The following is a 23,803-nucleotide window of genomic DNA, read 5'->3' as shown; positions in this document are numbered from 1 at the left end:
GGGAGCGCTGCTGCAGCAGCTGCGCTCCGAGCCCCGCTGCTCCCACGGGACGGTGTGTGGCCTTCACAGAGCAGACAAACTCGGGAGAGACCGCCAAGTTCAACCTTGACCAAATGCCACTGTATCTAAGCCACACTTAGATATAGTGTGGCTATATCTAGATATATGGCATGTCTATACTAAATTTTTCAAGAGTTCCAGGGATAGTGACTCCACTTCCCAGGGTAGCCCATTTTGATGTTTAGCCATTCCTTCAGTGAAAAAATTTTCCATAATATCCAGCTGGAGTATGCCCTGCAAACTTAAAGCTATTTCCCCTTGTCCTGTCACTAGTTGCCTGGGAGAAGGCCTGGTTCCTGTGCTTTGCCATGCTTTCCCTGGCAGTGTGGTGATTAGCCAGGAACAGGCTCCATGTGCTCCACCAGCTCCTGATGAAGAGCTGCTGGGTCCCGTTGGATGGGGTGTAACAGATTGACTTGACACCACCTCTGCTGCTGATCAGATTAGGTGGAACTCCAAACATCTGTTTTTAAGAAATACAAATATTTTTGTTAGCACTGTGAAAGATATAACACATAACCAAATTCTTTGTCCAAAGGACTTTAGGTTCTTATGCAGGTTTGCACCTCCATAATATCCTTCTTGGGCATTCAGTTGTGCTCATAACTTCAGTTGAATTGAGAGATGCACCTTAGTATGTGGGGTGCTCCAAGCTCTGTGCCTTTCTGCACCAGCTGGAAGCTGTGTTGGTTAATGCTTGGCAGAGCAAGTAATCCTATTCCTTGTTTTCTTTCTTCAAAGCCTGAAGAGGACCAAAAGCTGATTTATTCTGGGAAGCTGCTGCTTGATCATCACTGTCTGGGAGAATTGTTGCCAAAGGTATAAAAAAAGTATCTTTTATGATGTGCTGAAATATATCTGGAGAAGGGATTTTTTTTTAACAGCTCTTCCCTTATATTTCAGCATGGGGAGCTGCATGCTCTTCATTTGGTATACAACTTCAAGACTCCTGCAAATATACAAGGAACCAAATCAGAGGTAATTAAACTTAACTCTGAATCTTGGGCTTGTAACTGAAAACAAGAAGTGTTGCATGACCATTTTAAAGTTCCCTTTTACTGCAGTTCCCTTTTCCCTATTAGTGCAACAGCAGTATTAGTTTGTGATAATTTGTTTGGGAATGTGAGAATGTATTTAGATTAAGCTGAGTAAAAAAAACTGCCTCTGCAGTTCATCAGTAAAGATTCTCATGGTATCTGTTAAGAAAGATCTAGTTGTGATGTGCTGCTCAGGGGAGAAATGCCTTCTGGCAGATTCAGTTTTATTAAATAGATTATGATTTGCTGTTTCCAGGCACGCTTGGACAAACAGCTTGTGGTCAGAAGTGGAGGGAAGTGGTTGTGATGTGTGTGGGGAAGGAAGAAGGCTGAGAACTGCAGACACTTTAACTGCTCCCATTAATGACTCATCTGTGGCTTCCTCTCTGCAGGCTCAGCCTTAGTGCTTGAGCTCAGTCCCGACTGCTCTCAAGTACAAATGACCAAAACCCTTGCTTTCTTTAAAGTGGCTGGGCAAAGGTTTCTAGAGGTGTGCTCCTGTTGCCTAGTAAAGGCACTGTGAGCTAACCCTACCCATGCCTGCTGGTTGCTAGATGTCAGCCAGCTTTGGCTGGGTGTCAGATACATCACCACAGGACAGCTCTTGAACTGTGTACAGCAGTTTGTGCAAGTACAAATTTACCATAGGAAAAAGCCAAAGTGACTTTTGTATCTTATATTTTTATAACAGATGGACACTGAATGTGTGCATAAGAAGTAACAAATACAAATATAAATCTTGTGAAAGGGAGGAGTAGCATCAAATCAGTTTTGCATCTCAGTAATTTGGTTCCAGGAGGTTTAAAGTACTGATAGAGGTGCTTGTGGTGTGGTGCCCAGAGGCAGGGACAGCACTGAGAGGTGCTGTGCAGGATTAAGTGTTAAGGGCATACTTTGTGGGGTGTAGACTTCTTGCACAAAGTGTGTGTGGTGTCCTGGGTAAACCTCACTGGCTGCCCTGCTGTCTGTAGGTTAAAGCTGATCAGCCCAAGTTACCATTGGAAACCAGGCAGGAATCAAATGTGTCTTCCTCAAATGGTGGAAGGTCGAGGAGCTCTTCAGGTGTCCAGTCATCAGCAGAAGCCAGTAATGGGTAAATACAGTTTTATGTACATTTTTAAGATGTGTGTTTGTGTTGGAGGCCACCTATACTGCCATAAGTCCGTAGAACATGGGCCACGTGTGATGAGGCTTTATAGAAAAGCTTTAGTAGACATACAATAATTTGGATTGGAAGGGACCTTTAAAGGCCACCTAGTCCAGCCCTCTGCCTTTCACTACATCAGGTTGCTCTGTCCAACCTGGCCTTGAACACTTCCAAGGATGTGGCATCTAAAGGAAATGCACTGCTCTGTTAATTAGGAAGAAAAGTCTTTCCTTTATTCATGTGGGTAAAGAGATGTCTAGAAGGAAGCATTAATTTTGTATTTGGGTGCACAAAATGGCAGAAACTATTCACATTGTTCTGTAAGAAATTGCTTTTGCTGTTAGTCCAGTGTTTGCTAATGAATGTGTTCAAATTTTGACCAAGGCTGGAAACAACTCAGCATCCCTTCCAGAGTGTGGCTCCTGGCTTCTCTGCTTACACAACCTACAGCATGCTTCAGATGTCCTGGTTCCAGCAGATTTATGCAAGACAGTACTACATGCAATAGTAAGTGTTCTATTCAAGCTGCCAGTAGGAAGTAGAAACTGTGATACAAGAAATTTAACAGCTCATGGCAATTCTTCCTCTTTTGATGGTGCTTGGAGACTTTTTCATCATAACCTGTGCTGAATGTTGTGGGAGTGTACCCCTAACTGCTGCTCTGCTGCTGTTCAGGCCAGTGGTTCTGAATCTTGCCCATTGCCTGACTGTTCACTGGGAGGGCAGGTGACTGGAGTAAATCTGATCCTGCTGAGGAGCCTTTGTTCTTTTTCTTGACTGCTCCAAGTGCATACAGCATTGACTGGACATCAGTGATAGGTCAAGCTGAGGCTTGCAGAAGGCTCTTAGATTACCTGAAGATTGCTCTAAATTGTTTTTTTGAAGTGTTGCTAAAGGGGGAGGGTGCCTGGTTTGATTTGTTGAAGTCTATACAATTGTTATGGGTAGAACTAAAACTTGTTTATTATGCTTCTGTAGCCTCTAAACTTAATGCTTTCTACTTGCCTGTGATCTGACTCTGTTGCTAAAGATGGACAGACTTTCACACACAGGGCCTGTGTGGAGTGAGAGGGTTTGGCTGAGCCTCATTCTGTACTTTGTTCTCTGCTTCCAGCTTGGCTTCCACTGCTGCATCTGCTGACCCATCCCATGCACGGCATTCTCAGGAGATACCAGTGACACCTCCAGCTCCTCTCCCAGACCCATTTCCTGCCCAAAACCAGCCCGGAAACCAGAATGTTGCTGCTCAAGTTAATGCAGTGGCTGACCAGAACTTGAGGATGAATGCCCAAGGAGGGCCCCTCATGGAGGAAGATGAGGAGGGTGGCAATCGAGACTGGTTGGACTGGCTCTACTCAGCAACATTGTTATATGTTTTTGTCAACATGGTCTATTTCTACTCCAGCATCAGCAGACTCCTCCTCGTCATGGGTGGCACTGTTCTGATGTATCTGTAAGTGGATGTGTTAATGTTTGCTGTTCAGAAGGGTTTCACTGAAGTGCTGAGTTCTGTGCTCAGGGAGCTTCCTGGTGCTTAAGCTTCATAGGACTCTTGGACCTGGAAAGGGCAAACCACTCCTATATCCTGGTATAATTAAGTATTTAGAAAAATTATAATTAAGCCTATGTCTGGTTTAAATTAAGAATGTGGCTGATCTCACTGGGGTTTTGCAGTTTCTGGTGTGGCTGTCTTTCTATTTCAGAAAACCACTTGAAACCAAAGTAACCCCTGTTGTAAAGCTCCAGGGACTCAGCAGCATGGAGCAGACAAACCTCTAGGTTCAGTGTGGGAAATTACAGTTTGTTGTTGGGGAATTAGTGGTTGAAGTCTGGGAAGGGATCTCACACTTGCTGTTCAGTCATGCGTCCATGCAGTTCTTCTGCTTGTTGCCCCTCTGGAGAGCAGACCAAGCTGAACTGAGTGGAGTGTCCTGAACTGCCTTTGAACCTCTCTGTGTGGGGGAATATAATTAGGATAAAAACACAGAGATAATGGACCCTCAGCTGCTATGCTTGGGATGTCTTATCTGAGAAAAATACTCTGTCCTCTTAAATTCTTTGATCACCTGTGGAACAAATGATGTAGGTGTCTGAATTGTGTAGGTCTAGGAGTTAAAAGTGGAGCAGCTTTTCCAACATCTCTGTAGGCTTGGAGAGTTGAAGGTTCATTATTCCACTGAAAGTCCTTAAATTTTACTGTTGGTGGTTGCCAGCAGCTCTGAGCAATCAGATGTGCAGCTGTTGTGTAACAGGATGAGTCATGTTGAAACAGCATTAATTAATTAATTAATTTGTTGCTTTTCCCAGGCACCATGCTGGACGGTTCCCATTTAGACGAAGACCAGTTCAGCCCTTCCCAGGCAATGTTCCTCCTCAAGCTGCTCTAAACCAAGACCAGAACAATAATTTTCAGGTATTGTCTTGCTATATTTTTAAACCATGATACCCTGGGAAGTTTTTGCTTTTGGTTTAATAATTGTGTAGTAGAAAAAAATATTTTCTTGAAACTTCCGTAAGACCTATGGGAGAATAATTACCACCTGAGTCCTCCTGTAGTAAATTCATTAGTTAACCTGAAATATTTTGGTGATCTTTAGCTTCTTCTGTTCTTTAGGAAGTTGTAGTGGGAAGTGGTCTGTTACAGGCTGTAACTGAGGGCAGGGTTCAGGCTACACCTCTGTAGGATTTGTGTCTATAAGCAGTTGGAGTCTTTCATTTCAAGCTGACAGTTCCGATGTCAATGAAAGTTAATTAGCTGTAAATACACAATTCACCTGATCTGGTGCTTGATGGATGTCCTGGACAGTGTTTCTGGACACCAGTATGAGTTAACCAGTAGTGTCCATGTGCAGCTTGGGCTTTTGACTTTATATCTGGAGCTACTTGAAAAATGTTATATTCAAACAGTGACAATTGTGGCAACAAAACCACGGTTTGATGCCAGATTTTTCTAATATGTTTCTGAAATTCTTCTTTACCAAGTATCTTTTCTTTTGACAGGGGGAAAATGGAGGCAGAACAAATGAGTCTGAGGCACCTCCTGGTGAGGGACAGGCTTTCCAAGAGCTGCAGCAGGCCAGCCCTTCACTCGTGAGCACCGTGTGGGTTTTCTTCAAGACTTTCTTTGCCTCCCTCCTTCCAGAAGGGCCCGGACTGACCCGTAACTGATTTGTAACCAATCTGCTTGTCTGAAACTGCAGTGGACACCTGAGAGAAGCAGACACCAACTCCAGAGCAGGCATGGAAAGGGATGGCACTTCCTCTGGCTTTCACTGAGCGAGCAAATAAAGCTGCAAGAAGCCTTACATCATTACAGCCCAGGGACTGAGATGCTTGTCCTCATTCCAAAGAACTTTGTTCCATAGCATTTATTAGGTACCTGTGTAGAGGCTTGGCATTGTGGACTTGTGCACTAAAGGCACAGGCTCTGAGCGGGTGTGCAAAAATGTTAGGGAAGCAAATTGCTTCTTCTGTGCAATGTGATTCCTGTTGGAATGTTTCAAATGCTGTTTTAATTACACTGAGTGTAGGATCTCCAACAAAAATTGCTAGATATGCATTAGCAGGTTTTTAGGAAAGATCTATTGTTAAATTGCTTCAATATTTTAAATGTTCTTTGTAAATATTTCCCTGTGAAGAATGTATTGTGCAATCTCCTTGTTGGACAGAGTGGAGGACTGTAAGATGGTGATGTGGATGAGCAATTACCTCAGTGGAGTTGCAGGCTAAATTTCATGTTGCTGAATTCAGATAGTTTAAATTCAAGATTTAATTCCTCCTTCCCCTCTGCCCTGCTGCCAGATCATGAGGGAAGAGTAAATATGTTCAGGTATAAATATATTTAGCAAAAACTTATGCGAAATGTAAACTTTTTCACTACTTTTGGATGCAAAGTTAAAGCAGTCCAATTCCTGTATTCAACTTTGCATTCTCACTCCAGTGCAACTCCTCTTGTATAATTTAATTGTGTTCCCTTTAAATTCTGATATGGTTAAGGGCTATTATTACAATAAAATTTGCAGGCATTTATATCCATTTGTATATATCTTCTAAAGCACAGGGTGTTATTGCCTATTTTTTATTGAGAAGTCTTGATGAGGGAGTTGGGATATGAGGGGAAAAGGTGCTAAACTCAGTTCCTTGCTCAGCTGTGTTCTTCAGCAGGTAAAGTACCTTGAATAGTTGGGAGTTTGTTTATGGAAGGCTGGTAACAAAAAGGCCATGGACATCTTGAAATGGGAAATTCTGTATGTATTTGGGAAGTTGGGCTCCTTGAACCCTGCCTGAGACTTATGGTGGAGTTGCTGCACAGTCTTGGCTCAGGGTTTAACTTGGCTTGAAATGTGCTCTCTAGGAACAGCTGCCACTCTGGAACTTGTCACTCTCTTCCTTTGCTGCCTGCACCTGGCAGGACAATGTGAGGGGTGTTGGCAGGGCCAGCACACATCACTTGGGGCCAGCAGTTGTAGCAGGTAATGCTTGATCTTGCCATGGCAGATCAGACTGATGCTGAACATGATTTGATGGTGTTACCTGTGGAATCCACTTCATTCTTGTGCTGGTTTTGATTTGAACAAATTCTTTTCCAGGTGTGTTCTTCTGCCATATCTTCAGTTTGCTGGAGACTTGGAGGATGGGTAGGACAGTGGTAAAATAATTATTTAAAATGAAATCATTTGAGAGGAGGTCAGTTTTGTTGCCTCAGATATATCCTGCATAAGCCTTTGAAGATGTTCCTGGAGGAGGTGCCCACTCTTTCTTGCCTGGGTAATGGTCTGGTGCTGCTCTGGGAATTGCACTCTCCCAAAAAGAGGCGTCCCAGGCTGTTTTACCCTCACAGTCTGTGTCCCTGTCCCTGTGGTGGGCACGGGATGGGTGACAGCCATTCCCCACCCTAGACACAGCTGCAGCTCTCACCTGAGGTGCTGCACTGGGTGTGCTCCACATCAAGGGTGCTTTGTGGATTGTGGGTTTTTCTCCCTCAGGGTATAGCAAACCCTCACTCGGTACCTAAATTAACTGAGCTGTGCCTGTGCTCAGCTTGAGCAGGAGAGAGCAGTTCCTGGCCGCCAGAAAGAAACTGGTTTGATATGGTGGAGACAATGAGCACATAATGCTGGATTACTTGTGAAATCTCTAGTCTGAAAATTTATTTGAGACAGCAAAACATCTGTTGTCTTGCAGCTTTTGCTGTTCCCAGGAGCAGGCCAGATGGATTTAAACCTAGTTGAAAAACTAATGAAGTGTAGCTAATGCCGCTGCAGAGATGCAGTGAGAGTCCTGGACCTTAGAGGAGATTTCCTTAATGGTTCTGTTAAATGCATTGGTGTGGAGGGGGGCTGTGACTGCAACAGAGGACACAAAATGTGGAAGTAAATCCTGTGTAATCCTGCAGAGGCAACTGCCAGTGGCTGTGAGGGGACAGTGCCTGGCTGAGGGTTCCAAGCACTTCTGACTGAGCCAGCCTGATGTTCTGGGGAGTTGGAGGTTTGGGGTGGCCCTAACCCTGTCACTGAGCCCTGAGCAGGGAATGCCTCTGGTTGCCTGAGTCCCTGGGAGCAAGCAGAGACAACTGAGGCATGAAAGGAACTGAGGCAGCTCAGCCTGGAGAGCTGTCAGTGTAAACAGTGAGGATTGTGAGGAGGGATGGCAAGGAAGGGGATAGAGCCTGGCTGCCAGTGAGCATGGCCCTGAAAATGAGGGAATCCAGATTAGACACAAGGCAAACAAACCTTGAATCTTCCAGAGCAAGGCTGTCCCCTCTGCTGGGCCAGAAGCTGAGAGACCAGAAGGGGCCTTGAGGCTTGTGGGTTTAGGAGGCTGGCTTTGCCTTGGCTCACACTTCCAGCTCTGACTCTGCTGCTGGTTTAGCTCCTCTGCCTGTGAGCTGCAGCACCGTTGTGTAAGGCCCCCGAGAGCAGGCAGGTTGTGGCAGTGAACATCCTCTGAAGGTCCACAGGGTGGCAAAGTGAGCAGCAGGACAAAGCCAGTTCCTCTGCTGCTGTGTCCCCTGATACTCTCTGGCAGCTGCCCCTAGCTGAGAGCAGTTCTCTGGTCCCCACTGAGAAACAAGTCAGAGAAAAATGTCCAATCTGTTGTTCTCAGACACCTTTGTTCTCGTTGTGGAAGCTCCTATCATGCTGCTTGCTTGGGGAGCCACTCAGGTCCTGTTTGTCACTACAGATTTGGTCCTGTCCTCAGCTCTGGGGACACAAAGCTCATGAGAATGAGGCTGCTGCTGAGCAGATAAGCTGGTGCTGTGTTTGTTTGTGTGTTGTTTCCCCTTTTCTCTGAAGAGCTGTTTCATTATGCACTGACTTGCCTGCTGTCCCTGTTCTCAGCAGCCAGGACATCCCCAGAGCTGTGCAATGCCCAGCTGAGTGTTAGAGCCTCCCTCTGCTCTTTGTCCTGTGATCCAGTTCTAGCTGTGGGGCTGGTGGCATTTGCAAAGCAGTGCACACAAACTGAGTCTCCTCAGTGTTACCAAATGTGCCAACTGCATCTTCACCACCTCCCTCCAGCCCTTCTGCTGCACAAGAGTAGCTCTTGAAATGCCTGCTAGTGTTCAATGTGCTGTGAATTTCCAATGGAGTGATATCACGGGGTGATATCATGGGTGTCATCTGGTGTGACAGCCCCTCACAAACCTGCAGTGAGTTCACGTTCAGCTGCCTGCCTGGGAGGGTTGGACAAATCCTGGGAATTGTTGGGACCATGTCTTGTGTCTGTTCAGTGACCTGTGCTGCAGAAGAAACTCCTCAGTTTCTCACAGTAGCACTGAAAGTTGTATTTGCTGCTCTTTCAGCCTGGATTTGCCAGTGCCACAGAAATGCAGCTGGCTGCACTTCCAGCTCCAACCCAGCTGCTCTGGGCACCCTCAGCTGTGAAAAGCCTGGGCTGATTTGTGTGTGCCAGCTTATTTTTTCTTTTTAGAGGTTGTTATGGATGATACTGGTACAGAAGAGAAGGAATTGAGTTGGCTTCAGGAGAATTTGGAGTTGCAGTGGGGGAACCCTCCCCTGGGGTCAGGACATCACCCATGGACACTCCTTGAGACTGAGAGCCCTCACTTTATCATGTGATGGTGGATTCCAGGTTACTCCTGCTTTCTAAAATTTTGAGAGTAACTCAGGTAATACCAATTTCATTTGGCATCACAAATCTGTATTCAAACATTGCATAGCTTTAATTGACTTAACTAGTTCATAAAACAAATCTTATTTGACTGTTATTTGTCTCAATTTTATAAACATCTGGGACAGACAGGAGCAGTGCTCTTTGGGCTGGCCCCGCTGCCATGGCAGGGCTGAGCTGCAGTTGGATCCTGGCAGTGCTGCTGGGCCCATCCTGCTGACGGGTACAGCCAGGGTACCTGGAAAGCTCTCAGGAAGCATCTGCAGGGTAACACCAAATGTTTTGGTCAATGCAGCACAAAGATTAAATGGCACTGTGATGTACCTCTGCCCTGGACAATGGGGAAAAACAACCCCAGTTACAGGACAGTGCACAGCAAGGTGGTAAGTGCATGTGTGCGTGCACGGCCTTCAGATAAAGCCTTACACAGCAAGAATTTATCAAAACATCTTCCAGCATCCCCTTTGCAGCTTGGATGTTTAACTTTTCTTTGGGGTTTAAAGCCTGCCCTGCCTCCTGCTAGCCAAAATTAACTTTTCCTTAGGCTTTTAAATCTGACCTGACTTGTCCTAGCCTGACCTTGCACTGGGAGGAGGGTTGGGCTCTGGTGTCCTTGCTGCCCTGGCCTCTGCCTGGTTACTCCAGGACAAGGATGCTCACAGCATCTCTGTGTTCCACATGCTTTTGCTATTGTAGGCAGAAAGGCTCCAGCCTTCCTGTTCCCACTGGAGGTCAATGCCCAGCAGTTCCCTGTTCACCTTTTCTCTGAGCTCTGCTGACAGCAGACTCTGCAGCCGTGCTGGGGCAGGGGCCTGGCCCCTTTGGGGGCTGGGAATGCACTGGATCTAGTAGGAACAGCACAGTGGGGCTGGGGTCTTGGGCTTTGTGCCTTTACCTACCCTGGTGACTGACTCAGGGGTGTTTAAGTGCCAGTTTTCCTTTTCCTCCATGCTGATGTGAATCGCTGCCCTGGCCTAGGGAGTGGTTGTGGCCTCCTGGGGCCTGCAGGGTTCCCTTTATGCCAGGCATGGGCCACTGTGCCTACACCCCTTAAACTGAGAGGACAGGAAATAGAGCTGTCAGATGGTTAAATCCTCTTGAATTCCACTCCTTTTGTGACATGGCCAGGCTCTGTGCAGCTGCCCTGGGAAGAGCTCTCCTGGCCAGGGCAGTGGGGAAGCTGTGCCAGCTGAGATGGTGCCATGCGGGAGCTCTGCTGCTCCAGCACCTGCTGCCTTTGTACCTTTGTGTTTCCAACCATTAGCTGCTCGTTTATGAAGCACTTTGGGCTGGCAGAAGCCCGTCTGTCCACGGCCACCACGCTGCTCTGCTGGAGGAGCCTGGAGGAAGCTGCAGATGCTCGGCTTCCCTCGGGGTCAGTGACCGGCAGTGCCTCCCGCGGGGTACCCGAGGCCGTTCACTTTCTCACCTCAGGAAGAAAACAGCCCGGCAGGGTGGGGGCTGCTGGCCAGCAGGGACGCCGCAGGAAACGTGCTCAGCCTGCCCGGGGAGGATGAGGCATCTGCCAGGGAGAGGAGGGAGGCTGGCACCTCGCCTTGCTCAGGGCGCTGCTCCTGCAGCGCTGCCCGGTTCTCACCTGCGCTTCTCCCTCAGCCTGGTCTGGCTAAAGGTGCAGGGGAGCTCCGGTGAGCCTCCTTGCTGAAATCTGTTCTGTGCTGGGGGTGTTTTGGGGCAGCACAGCAGAGGGGCAGCAGGGCAGCGGCACACAGGGCAGGGGTGCACAAGGAGTGGATGTGAGCCTGGCTCTCTGATGTTCCCCGATAGCAGCTGAGAGCCTGGCTGCAGGGAAAGCTCTGCCTCAGTGGCATGGGGGCAAATCAGACTGTTCACCAACCCAGACAAGAGGCAAAATGCATCCCAGGTCATGGAGCTTTCCAGATGTGGGTTCAGCCGGTAGGAGCAGGAAACACCCCCGTCCCAGGATCGTGCCTCAGTTTCCCCTCAGTGTGTATAAAATCAGTGGAAGGAGGAGCAGTGAATGATGTAGGCACCTTTCAAACAGGGCTTTGCTGGGGAATCACTGCAGGAATACAAAATAAGGAATATTTCTGCATGAATTAAAAATGATGAAGTGGCTTGAGGCAGCATGTGAGGCTGCTCCCTTGACTTTATCCTCCTCCACTCTCCATCCCCCTCCAGCTTTTTCCACCCACCCTGGTGTGTCCATGTCCTGAGCTAAAGCAGTCTTGGCAGCAGCACCAAGCCCTGCAGCCCAAACTCCTGCTGAGGGAGGAAGGCAGCGTGCAGCATGACTGGTGTTAAGGAAACTATAGGAAGATTAGGAAATGTGTGATGAATTCTGATAAGTGGAGGAAGCAGGTCATGTCCTGCTTCGAGTGGGCTCTGCTGAGGGTATGAAAGCAGCCTCTGCCTCCGTCAAGAACCACTTGGTCTCCTCAGCTCTCTCTGCTCTGGCTGAGGATGTGCTGGGCTGGCAGGATGGTGCTGGGGACCTTCAGCATCCTGCTAGGACTTGTCCAGGCAGCAGCAGCCTGCGAGTTCGGGCCCTTTGCCTACCGAGGCACGGGGATCGTCTGCAGGATGACAAAGCCCGCGGCATTGCTGTGTAAGTGCCTGCTCCTTGGGGCTGCCTTTGCCCCAGCTCTGCCAGAAATCTGGAACAGATCAGCCCAGGGAGGGGGTTTCTTGCTTCTGTGCCTCTTGTGTGAACACCTGCCTGGAGCACAGGTTAAAGCATGAGCAGGCAAAGGAGCTTGAAAATTATTGTCAGCCACAGGATTTAGTGCTGTTCCTGTTGGGGCTTTGGCATGATGAAAGAGCTTGAACAAATGTGTGCTTGATTTCTCTCCTCATTGCAATCTCATCTCTTGGGGTCGGTGAAACAGGTTCTCACCTGCTGTGGGCTTATTTGCAAGGATTTGGGAGCTTTGTGGGGGAGGAACTTAATTCTTCTGTGGAGGGTGGGAACATCTCTGTCCTGTCCCGTCTGACAGCGATACATGCAGAGAGAGATGTATTCATGCTGGGCTGAACTAACAGAGGGTATTTCTGGAAGGAAAAAGTTCTGTAGAAGCATCTACCTGAAGCTGAGGCTGGAATGGGCTGTGTAACATTAGGAAAATGGGCACAGAAACTTTTTCAGAATTTTTTCTTTGTAGACCCCAGAGCTGACTGCAATACAAATAAGCAGAAACAAAGCAAAGCACTGGGGTAAAGTCAACAGCTTGTGTGGTGTAAGGATGAGCACAGCCTTGCCCTTTCCAAAATCTGCTCCTGAGGTGTGTGAAAGCTGGCCACAACTCCCTGGGACAGCTCCCACTGGTGGCTGTCGAGTCACACACGCTGCTGTCCCTTGCTGCCATCAGCTGTCACAGTTAGGGATTTTCAATATTTTAAATTTACTCCGAAACTACTTCTAGAGCTTCCTGAATCCAACACAAATGCCTCGGATAAAAACCTTCTGTAGTGCTTCAATCCAGAGTGCAGCTCTGGCTTTGCAGCCAGGGCAGATTGCAGTTTGACACCTCTGCCCTTTTCTTCCATGGACAGTGAACAGGGAAACAGCACAGGTGATTCAGGCAGCCTTCAGGAGCGCCCAGTTCCCGAACATCACCGGGGAAAGGTCCATGAGGCTGCTCGGCAGGGTGGCCTATGGGCTCAGTGGGTGAGTATCTGGGTGTGTCTGTGCCAGGGGAGGGATGGGGCACACAGGGGACCAGAAACTGCCCTTGGAGGGAGCTCTGATCCAGCAGTTCCTGGGGAAAGCAAAGCTCTGGGCTGGGGCAGACACAGTTTTGGGTCTAAGCGTCGCAGACAGTTTGCATGTTAAGGTTTAGGCTGCAGTGTCAAACTGCTAATGTGTTCTTTAAAAGTTTCTTATTTTTCCAGCTGAGTGGGAAGGCACAGTTTGCATGTTAAGGTTTAGGCTGCTAATGTGTTATTAAGAGTTATTTGTTTTTCCATCTGAGTGGGAAGGCAGCTTGTAGAGCTCATTTCTGACAATGGGGATGGGGAGTAATGTCCCTGTGGACTGGGGCACCCGTGGGCGCTGATGGCAGAGGGTGGCCAAGGCACATTAAGAGGCAGAGGGAACCCATCCAGGGTGCCAGAGCCGCCCCTGTCAGCAGGATGTCACTTGGCTGTGCTTTGTGACAAAGCAGGCTGGGTGTCACTTGTTACTCACTTTTACATGGGGAGCACAAATCCAGGGGTGTACTCACAGAACCGACTTCCTGCCATGACCACGGCTGCACAGAGCCCTGCAACAAAACAGGGCTGCATTGTTCCCTGTTTCCTGTTTAAATCATCCCAAAACCTGTATCCAAACATTGCACAGTGCACCAAGGCTGAGCACAAGCAGCACTGCCACTGTCCTTGTACCTGGCCCTGGGATTTGCAAAAGCTCCAGAGTCTGGCCCTGGAGTCCCTCAGAGATCCCATTCCTCAGGAACAAACCCAAAACAATCCCAGCAAAGAGTTCTGGGCTGGGACAAGCTCTGTCTCTGCTGTTTCCAGCATCCAGGTCAATGATTTGTCCATCGAGAGGAGCGAGGTGGAGCTCAAGGACGACAGTGCCATCCACATCTCCATTAGGAATGTGACAGCCTTGTTCAAAGGGACCCTGACCTACGGCTACGCCGGGGCCTGGTTGTGAGTACAGGGCTGGAGCTGCTGAGCTCCATTCCCAGCCCTGCTGCTGCTCCTTGGACTGGCCCATGGGGCTGGAACTGCTCAGCTCCACTCCCAGCTCTGCTGCTGATTTCTACTCCCAACCTGGCTCCCCATCTCCGCTCCCAGCCCTGCTGCTGCCCCTGGCACTGTGGCAAAGCACAAGTGGGGCTGCTCTCCTCAGTGTCTCTGGCCATGGCTGCACTGATGACTGCCTGAGACAGGATTTTATACTCCAGCAGAGCTTCTCAGCCCCTTCTTGCTTTCTGCTTTTCTGTCCTCACCTTGCATGGCAAGACCAGATGGCCAAAGCGCAGGAGTTGACTGAGTCTCTCTGCTTTGTTGCTCTGTAAACTCTGAGTGGGCAAAAAGGGGGGGGTTAATGCTCCAAAGTGCCACTAAGGCAGGAGTTTGCAATGATTTGAAGCCAGAGTGTCTGAGATGGGCTGGGGTGTGCTGGGGCTTGGCCCATTGCAGTGCAAGGACAGCTGTGAGAGGTGTTATAAAATCCACATCTGTCAGGGAGAAGCTGCTCCTGGCTCAGGTTCCTAAATGTCCCCTCTTCTGCCATTCCAGCTTGCAGCTTTTCCATTCAGTTGATTTTGAAATTGAGTCTTCCATTGATCTCCAGCTAAATATCAATCTGAGTAAGTATGCTGCAATACCCAAACATTTTGCAATATGAATAAATTCCCTCCCCACTCTGCTTTGTGGGCTGCATGCACTGTGCAGGTTCTCCTGGGTCGTGTCAGGGGGCAGCTGAGTCCCTGCTGGCAGGAGCCAGGGCAGCTGGCAGGTATGCAGAGGAAGAAGGGTGCCTGGCAGACCAGCTCAGCTGGAGCTGTGAGCAGAAACCATCCAGGTGCAAGGCAGCCCCACCTGCCCCAACCTGTCTCGGGTTGCTGTTGATGTTCTCTGCCCCAAGAATGTGCAGGATGTCTCTGCTTCAGCCCGCGCAACTGAAGAACGAGTCTGGACTCTTTCCTTCTCGGTCTTGAGGTTGTTTATTAATTCTTATCTATAAAATTTTCTTTCTGCCCAGCCGAGATCTGCTCAGCAGGGCAGCCACAGGCACTCTGACCGCCCTCAGGGGGGTGTTGTCCTTTTATACTACAAACTAAGTTTAACATATGTACACTTAATTCCCAATACCTATCACCTATGTTAGATAGTGCACTTCTACCCTAAACCAATCCCAAAGTGCCAACATCGCTGCAGAAAATGGAGAACAAGGTGAAGAAAGAAGACTAGACACGCCCTGATTCCTCCATCTTGTCCCCATGACCCCCATACCAAAAATCCTAAAATCTATATTTTCACCCTGTGAATATCTTATTATTACACTATTCAAACCTGTGTGACTTTCACATCCTCATACAAGACTGGCAATTTGCTCCAGGGGTCAAAATCAAGCCACCAGGTGTTCTGGGGAGCATGCCAGGGTGTCCGAGCCCCCTGATGGGGTTCTCGGCAACTCTGGGCATCCAAAGGGATGTGCTGAGTTCCCACAGGTCCGGAATCTTTTGGAAGCATCCCCTGGGAGATGTGGGGAGCCCTCTGCAGTGATGCCCTGCTCCAGCTCCAGGCCTGCAGTGTCTGCAAAGTGCACTCTGCCTTCTAATCTCAGTAACAAATCAGCTATTTTTTGGTTTTTTTTCCTTTTTCCTTTCATCCCATGCAGTGTGCCAAAAGGACCAAGTGGCTCCTGATGCTTCAGACTGCTACCTGACTTTCCACAAACTCACACTCCACCTGCAAGGAGACAAGCAGTGAGTCTGACCCCTTCCAACATTGAGATTTATTGTCCCCAAATGCCACCCACCCAAACGTGCAGACCTCACTGTGCTCCCTGTCTTGCACAGACCCGGCTGGCTGAAGCAGCTCTTCACAGATTTCATCTCCTTCACTCTGAAGCTTGTCCTCAAGAGGGAGGTAAGATAAGATCAGCCTGTGGACTGAGGGAAGCTCTCTGTGCATGCCACACACTTTTCTTGCCCACAAGACAGCAGCAGTGACATGTTAGTGCCCATGAAAAATAAGACAAATAAATTGAATCCACAATAAAAAAGCAGCTTGGGTAAAGTGAGAGCTGTTGCTGACCCTGAGGCTGTCAAGGGACTCTGACCAACAGCCCCTGGATCTCAATGAGGCTCAGCTCTGCTCTAGAATGCAAAATCCTAATTTTTCCCCCTCTTTTCCTCCTGTAGGTGTGCAAGGAAATAAATGCTGTTGCTCAGACGCTGACAAATTATATACTTGACTTAGCAGGTAAATATTCTTGCTTTTTCTGCTTTCTTTTCTTATGTACAGCTTTTAATATTTGAGTGGTAGCCACATCCATCAACAAGGTCCTTCAAAAATGTGTATGGGATCCCAAGCCCTCAGACAGCAGCAAAATAAACCTTAGTAATGTTATGTTTGGATTTTTCTGTATCAGGTTATCTTTCAGGATGATTACATAGATTCAAAGATATTTCAATTAATAAAGAATTTCTCTTCAGTGTGTACTGATCAGCTGTTCAGGATGCTGCAGGACCAATGTTAGCTAGAACAGGAGCAGGTACTGCAGGATTAGGCATGAGGCTGTACACCATCTGGAGATTTCCCACTCCCAGATATCAGGGAAAAGGAGTGGAAAGTAAAACTGAGCATAATTATCCCAATTTCCCAGGGAAGATACAGAGTCAGGGAGCTGCAGGAGGATCAGTGCTAGCATCCAAAGGAGTGGGAACCCTTGTGCCACCCCTGTGCTCTTCATAACATCCCTGTCACCCCCTGCACCCAGCCCTAAAAGTGACAGTCACAAGCCCTGTTTAAGGTCCTGGTTTCTGTGAGGTTTTTGTGTTTTTCCTGCAGCCAATTTTGTCCGGGACGGGGACATCGCTGTCGATATCTCCCTTGCATCAGATCCTGTCATAAAAGCAACGTACATAGAGTCCCACCACAAGGTAAAGTAGCCCAGGCTGCTCAGACACCAAAGCTTTTCTGGCCATGCTGTGCTCTGGAGAGCTTGGAGGGGCTGGTTCTGTGGGGCTGTGCTGGGGCACTGCAGCTGGGCTGATGCTCCCTGCTGCATCCATGGAAATGCAGGAGTGTCACAGACATCTTTTATGAAAAATCCTTTCCTTAGGATTTTTCCTCCTGAGAAGCTGAGAGGCCTCAGGAACAAAATGTAAACAGTGGTTATCTGCTGCTGTGGAATGCAACAGGTGGATCTGTGATTGGTCTCATGTGGTTGTTTCTAATTAATGGCCAATCACAGTGAACCGGCTCAGACTCTGTCCAAGACACAAACTTTTGTTATTCATTCTTTCCTATTCTATTCTTAGCTAGTCTTCTGATGAAATCCTTTCTTCTATTCTTTTAGTATAGTTTTAATGTAATATGTATTATAAAATAATAAATCAAGCCTTCTGAAACATGGAGTCAGATCCTCGTCTCTTCCCTCATCCAAAAACCCCTGTGAACACCGTCACACAGGTGTTGGCTTTTCTCCTGTCTCCCTGCTGCTTGCTGTGGCCAAGCCCCTTGTTTTCCTTCCCAGGGCATTGTGCTGTACAAGAACAGCTCCAGCAGGCTCAGTGACTCTGTTTTCTCCCCGTCCCTGCTGACTGAGTCCCGGATGCTCTACTTCTGGCTGTCCGAGCACAGCCTCAGCTCCCTGGCTGCTGCAGCCTTCCTGGATGGGCAGCTGGTGCTGGACCTCAGAGGGGAGAAACTCCAGGTCAGTCCCAGAGGGGTGCCCTCCTTACCCCATACATCATATTTTGGGGAGAAAGTGAAAAATTCACTGAATGCTGTGTTTTGGTGAGAGCTGGTTTCTGTAGAAGGTAGAAATCTACAGTCAGTCACTTTGGGTGGGCCTGGAATTGGTGCCCTCTTATCAAAAGGGCAGAGTTATTCCTTGGAGGGATAACAGCAGCTGATAGGAAACTTGTCTGCTGAATTGCAGAGGGATGTGACTTTCTGGGGGATCACTGGGATGGAAAAAAGGGTGGGAGCTGGGGGAGCTCAGCCATGTCCTGCCCTGGGCACAGCCCCCAGGAGCAACCACAACCTTTTGTTTTTTCACTATCTGTTTCTGGTTTGTTTCTGAAGGAGCTGTTTGAGATGGAAGACACAGAAGTGCAGAGGAAGGCAGTGCAGATGGTAACTTTTTGTCCTATTCAGAGCATTGCATGCCAAACGAGGAAATTTCAAACGGATTCTGTTGCATTGTAACAACTTGGGTCCTTCCCTTGGCGATCTGAGTCTTGGGTGGGCCAGATGGAGAAAAAGAGGGGCTGATGGAGAAGCAGCTGTGCTTTGCAAGGAGGATTTCTCCATCTTCCATGCTGGCACAGTTTCCCTGAAACCTAGCTGAGTTATTGGGCCTGGGTGAACAGGAGGAGGACCTGGGGACAGCAAAAGGAGTGCAGCTGAGTGACAAGCTGGCATGAAATTGGTATGGAAAAAAGCCTGACTCAACTTCTGCTCCTTACTCGACCAGATTTTCCAAGGCACCTCCTACAATGACTCTGTGGCCAAGGTGTGGAGTCTCAGCCAGCCCCAGATTTCCTTCCAGCCTGAAGGCACCATTGTGAGGTCCTCAGTAGCAGTGGAGGTCAGCATCCCCCTGGCAGGAGAGGAACCCCTGGTGGCCCTGTACATGGAGAAGGTCAGTTCTGGCACCTCCTGGCTGTGAAGAGCTTGGGACAGGCTCTGTCCCAGGTCAGGACCATCCCTGGTGTGCAGGGAGCCCTTTGGCAAGGGTGGGTGGCTAACCCAGGGCAGGTGGAGAAGGTAAATCAGTTTATTTCGACACTCCCATGTGTTCCTTTGACCTTGGGGCTGGAAATGGTGACAGTGATCCATGTGCAAGGTGGTCAAAGCAGCAGAAAGCTCTGAGGAACCCCCATTAACATTTCTCTGACACAGGGTAGTGTCACTGAGATGTTTTAGGAGAAAGTGAAGGCACCATGGGAATGGATTTATTTTGAACTCTCCTTGTACCCAAATTCTAGCTCAGGTCCCCACTAGGAGTATAGCAGTGTCAGAAATGGACAATGAAGCTCTGAAGAATGTGGAGTTCAAAATATAACCTTTTTCTCTATGTGAGCCTGTGTGAAGGGTCCTGATTACACTGTGTTTCACCCCAAACTGCTTTATAGTGAATCTAACAAGCAGAAAAAAGAAATGCCAACAGCTTCCCTGTCATGGTTAACATCACAGGAAAGCAGTGTCCAGTCTTGTAGCTGTGGGCTGAGACAGACACAAAACCAGCCCAAACCCTTGCCTGAGGGTTGGGCACACTCAGTTTTAAAGGTTTAACCACAGCTGAGAATAATTCCCTCAGCAAGTATCCCATGTTAGCAGGGTGTTAGAGGAAATATGCATGGCTGTTTCTCATGCCCCAAATGGAATCTTGAAATACACTGCAAGGATTGCAGAAGCACTGGATTAGAGGTGATCCCCAAAATTTTGGCTCCTAGGATGAGATCTGCTCCTGGACTGCCAAGACCCTGGTTGTAATCTGCAACTGCATCACAAAATGTTCCTCTTAAATGAATGTTTACGTGCAGACAACAGCAAGACAGTGAGCCCAAGTGGCCAGAATTCAGAGATTGCTTTCTCTTTTAAATTTGGTTTGCATTGCATTGATTACCTGTGGCAGCCCTGAGGCTGTTCTCTCTACATCCAGTCAGATGTTGAGATGGATGTCATGGGAAAGAACACCCTACAAAGCCATTTCCATCCTCGTGCAGGAGTCACAAAATAGCAAAAGTGCAGTGGATGAGCCAGCCTGCAGCTCCAGAGGCTGTGGGCATGAGGGGGGAGTTTATTGCATGCAAGGGGAGAAGGAAAGTGCTGGCCTTCTCTAGCAACACCTGGAGGTAAAGCCAAAAGGATGTTGAACTCTGGCTCCTAGAAAACAACCCAAAATATCCAAATGCAGCTCCCTGCTATAAGGCTATGCCTGAACCCTGCTGTTCTCTCTGCAGGAAATCACAGCCACCATCCAAGCTACCTATGCAGAAAAGAAACTCATTTTGCAGCCTGTGGACTCCAGGTTGGTACTGTGCTCTCTTGAGAGTTGCCTCTTTTGGCCCATGTTTAAAAGCAGCACAAAAAAAGGATCCCTGCAGCACTTAGTGACTTTTCTTCCCCTTCTCCCCCCTTCTCTTCAGTGTAGAGATTAAAGTGTTTAAATGCACAGCTGATCCAAGTGGGGTAAGTCTTTAGAAAAGCATTCTCTAAGCCATTTGAGGCTAAACAATGTATTTTAAAGCATTTTTGTATGAATTTTCTGGTTTTCAGGAGGACTCATCCATACAAAGCTTCCTGCAGAATATGATCTTGGTTGCTGGCATTCCAGAAGTAACTTCAAGTGAGTTTTCATTTGGGGAAGTGCCAGCCTCCTCCAAATTGTCTAACATCAGATCTCCTAAATCTGAGCACTGAAAAAATACATCAATAACACTTATAACTGGGAAGGGGGGGAAACCACATTTGTGGTTTGAAATCTGTTTGAAATTTCTGCTGGATACCCTTGGGGAATGAGGCACCCCATGTAAATGGCTGGGAGAAAGGAAAAGCATTTTTTCTGTCAGGCTGAAGGTCGTGGGACATTGAGGCACAATTAGCAGCAGCAAGCCAGGATGGACATCCCTGTAACTGGATGGGTTTGCTGCTTCCACAGGTATTGGATCAGCTCTGACCTCGCTGCTGAACAGCAAAAGGCTTGATCTCTTTGACATCATAAATCCTGAGATCATTACCAGGAAGGTAAGCAGAGCTCAGAACTACCCAGCTCTCAAAGCCCTTCTGGGACTGTGGCAAGAACTAAAATAATAATTTCTGTTCTCTCCCCACTTTTTAGGGATATGTACTTGTACAGCTTGACTTTGGCTTCCCGAGTCATTTGCTTCTTAATTTTCTTGAGAAAAGTTTGTAGGGCTCATCCATTCACAGAGGAGAACAAGAACTTGTGTACAACCAGAAAAAATTGTGTCTGGACCAATTAAAAGATGAGCTGCTTTAAATCAGTTTTGGTTGAATTTTATTTCCTTTTCCTGAGAAGTGCTCTAGGCTTTGTGCGACTGTGCTACCATGGAGCCTTTCTTCTGCAAAGATTTTGAAGTCTGTACCTCAATCCACACAATTTTTTTCAGGATCTTTAAAGGGCTTGTGTTCTTAGGAGTCAGAGCTGGGCTCTTGAGGTGCACAGGCTTTGGGTTAGCAGTCTCAGGAGGCAGCAGAAATTGGTTTTACCACCTTTTGGCATCTCTGTTGTTACATTTTGGAAATACAGCACCTTTTGTTTTCATCCTGGGTTTTACTTCCACCAAGAGCCTCCTGATTTTGGTAGAATCCAGAAAGTCAAATGATATTACCAAACTCCCAGTAAGCTTAGAACCAGTAATGCTAAAAGAACCTGGATATGGCTGAAAAAAGTAAGTGGGATGTGAACTTGCAGTGCAGTACAAGAACAGAGATCTTGTGCCCAGGGTAATTTTTTACAGACCCTGATGGTTCAGTGGAGAGCTCCAAACTGATAATGGCCATGTTGTTGAGACAGTGACAGCAAAGATGAAAAAAACATTGAAAATTACAAGGAAACAAAAGAGATTATAAGAGAAAGTTTAAGTGTCTAGTCGAACATCAAGTTCCTTTTCCTTCCTACTACAGTGCAATAATTTATCTCAAGTGGCTCAGTTATTTTCCTGTACCAGTTCATGCTTTTTTTTTTTTAAGTCTTTTCACTTGGAGGAGATCTTGGGTGATAAATCCAACACCTGTAAAGGTGATCACATTACCAAAGGTAGAGATGATGTTCTCTTCCACCACAGAGCTGTATAAAACATTAAACTTTGTCTCAGAAAGAGGCTGGGCTCCATTTCCTGAGCTCCTTGGGCATGGTGGTTGCTCCCTCTGCATTACCATGGATATAAGCCAGGTCCCTCTGAGCTGCTTCTCTCTCACCCACAGCACCAGAGGCCCTTCCTTGTCCTGGGTGCCTGCTGGGCTGTCATCCCTTCAGTGGTCCTGGTGCCCAGGCTGGTGGGGAGGAGGCTGGAGGGGCCTCAGGGGCCCCATGGCAGCCAAGGAAGGTGTGAGCTGAGACAGGAGTGTGTCCCAGCTGTGTCCCTGAGACAGGAATGTGACCCAGCTGTGTCCCTGAGACAGGAGTGTGTCCCAGCTGTGTCCCTGAGACAGGAGTGTGACCCAGCTGTGTCCCTGAGACAGGAGTGTGACCCAGCTGTGTCCCTGGGACAGGAGAGTGACCCAGCTGTGTCCCTGGGACAGCAGTGTGACCCAGCTGTGTCCCTGGGACAGGAGTGTGACCCAGCTGTGTCCCTGGGACAGCAGGAGCCGAGGGGCACCGAGGGAATGATGCTGTGCTGTGACTGTGCCCTGGAAGAAGCCCTGGTGTGGTGGGCAGTTTTGTACCTCCCTTCTCACCCTGTTCCCATCGCTGCCAGCTGTTTCAGTACCAGCCAAGGGCTTGTCCATGTTCCCTCCTGCTCTAAGGCCACCAGTGCTCAGGTGACATTTTCACAGCTTACACAGCAAAGTCTGCTGAGGACTGTGGGGACCTGGCTTCCATCAAGCCACAGCCTTCAAATGACATCCCACAGGAAAGGGATGTCATTTTATTAATGCTCATTAATAAAAAGGATTAATAAAAAGGAAATGGCAGGAGAAAAGCACCCTTTTTCTGCCATGCAGGTGCCTGGCCCCACTGGGGGCTGCTCAGTGGGGACTGGGCTGGGCTGCCCTTCCATGGGGACAGAGGAGGGCAGGGGAGCTGGGGAAGGATCTGGAGCAGAAGTTTGATGAGGAGCATTGATGGAATTGGGAGGATCCAGCCTGGAGAAAAAGCTCAGGGAGGACCTTGGCACTCTACAAATCCTTGTAAGGAGGATGGAGGCAGCTGGGGCTCTGTCTGTCTTTTCTCCCAGGTAGCAAGTGACAGAACAAGAGCAAACACCTTCAAGTTACAACAGGTGAGATTTGGGTTGGTTCTAAGGGAAAATGCCTTCATCATGTCAGGAAAATTGATTCACAAACACCAGAGGTTTATGTCGAAAAAGGAGACAGAGGAGTCCTTTTGGACTTTATTCAAATAAACAGAGAGGCCATGGGGCATTCCCCTGGGATCTCTCCAATTTTTGGAGGAGGCAACATCCTTTTTATCCCAATTTCCTGGCCACATTTCCCTTCTCTCTTTCCCCATTTCTGAGGTACTTGAATGGTACAGACTTCTCAATATGCCTGATAGTGAAGATTTCCCTCTGATATATAACCCTTCCTTTACATTTTTAATTCTTACGGAATTTAGGGGTTTTTCTTCCCCGTTGTTTCTTTCATCTTTCAATGTCCAATTTCATTTATCAGCAAACCTAAGGTTTATTTGTAAAAGCAAATATCTTTTCCCATTCATCAATCAGTGGGATCCTTCCCATTGTTTCTTTTATCTCCCAGTGCCAGTTTTATCTACCAGCAGTCCCACAGCTTGTTTGTAAAGACAAATCCGCTATTCCTCTCAACCAGAAGCGGGGTCAGCCTGCGCAGGGTAGAGGCGAGTTCCTCATCCCTGCTGCTGTTCCAAAGGTGCGCGGGTGCGGCACCTGGGCACCCGGCTATTGGTGAACACAGCCGCGCTCAGGTATTGAACTCGCTGATGTGAGAGGTCTTTTCTTTCAGAGATCCAAACTAAATGATTCCAGGAAAGAGCAGTGAAGCCTCCGCTGCCTCCCGGGGCATCCCGAGCTGCCTCTCCGCCATCCGGGCG

The 23,803-nt window shown here is 48.1% G+C and overlaps 2 protein-coding genes across 2 annotated transcripts; both read left to right on the top strand.

Annotated features, from left to right (window-relative positions):
- The first annotated feature begins 806 nt into the window (after positions 1-806).
- Positions 807-6,298, top strand: HERPUD1 (homocysteine inducible ER protein with ubiquitin like domain 1). Its single transcript, XM_014307771.2, has 7 exons — positions 807-879; positions 964-1,038; positions 2,069-2,190; positions 2,629-2,751; positions 3,359-3,697; positions 4,552-4,657; positions 5,245-6,298. The coding sequence occupies exons 4-7, from the start codon at positions 2,696-2,698 to the stop codon at positions 5,410-5,412; spliced, it is 669 nt and encodes a 222-aa protein (XP_014163246.1). The 5' UTR covers positions 807-879; positions 964-1,038; positions 2,069-2,190; positions 2,629-2,695; the 3' UTR covers positions 5,413-6,298.
- Positions 6,299-11,799: 5,501 nt separating this feature from the next.
- Positions 11,800-21,025, top strand: CETP (cholesteryl ester transfer protein). The gene is made up of 16 exons (XM_005422770.3): positions 11,800-11,965; positions 12,910-13,024; positions 13,876-14,010; positions 14,605-14,675; positions 15,710-15,797; positions 15,891-15,960; positions 16,236-16,296; positions 16,885-16,976; positions 17,573-17,752; positions 18,127-18,177; positions 18,518-18,685; positions 20,010-20,077; positions 20,196-20,238; positions 20,326-20,395; positions 20,708-20,793; positions 20,888-21,025. Exons 1-16 carry the CDS (start codon positions 11,821-11,823, stop codon positions 20,960-20,962), a joined length of 1,518 nt encoding a protein of 505 aa, XP_005422827.2. The 5' UTR covers positions 11,800-11,820; the 3' UTR covers positions 20,963-21,025.
- The last annotated feature ends 2,778 nt before the right edge of the window (positions 21,026-23,803 follow it).

Source organism: Geospiza fortis, unplaced genomic scaffold, assembly GCF_000277835.1.
Source record: "Geospiza fortis unplaced genomic scaffold, GeoFor_1.0 scaffold97, whole genome shotgun sequence".
NCBI classification, from domain to species: Eukaryota; Metazoa; Chordata; class Aves; order Passeriformes; family Thraupidae; genus Geospiza; species Geospiza fortis.
The sequence above is the reverse complement of the archived record's forward strand: the minus strand, read 5'-3'. Positions and strand labels throughout refer to the sequence as shown.

Bases quoted from the DNA above. Each gene is read 5' to 3' on its own strand.
- CETP (XM_005422770.3), top strand. From the start codon at position 11,821: ATGTGCTGGGCTGGCAGGATGGTGCTGGGGACCTTCAGCATCCTGCTA. The intron at 11,966-12,909 runs GTAAGTGCCTGC...TTCCATGGACAG, and splicing joins AAAGCCCGCGGCATTGCTGT to TGAACAGGGAAACAGCACAG. The intron at 15,798-15,890 runs GTGAGTCTGACC...TGTCTTGCACAG, and splicing joins CACCTGCAAGGAGACAAGCA to ACCCGGCTGGCTGAAGCAGC.
- HERPUD1 (XM_014307771.2), top strand. From the start codon at position 2,696: ATGCTTCAGATGTCCTGGTTCCAGCAGATTTATGCAAGACAGTACTAC. The intron at 2,752-3,358 runs GTAAGTGTTCTA...CTCTGCTTCCAG, and splicing joins AGACAGTACTACATGCAATA to CTTGGCTTCCACTGCTGCAT. The intron at 4,658-5,244 runs GTATTGTCTTGC...TTCTTTTGACAG, and splicing joins ACCAGAACAATAATTTTCAG to GGGGAAAATGGAGGCAGAAC.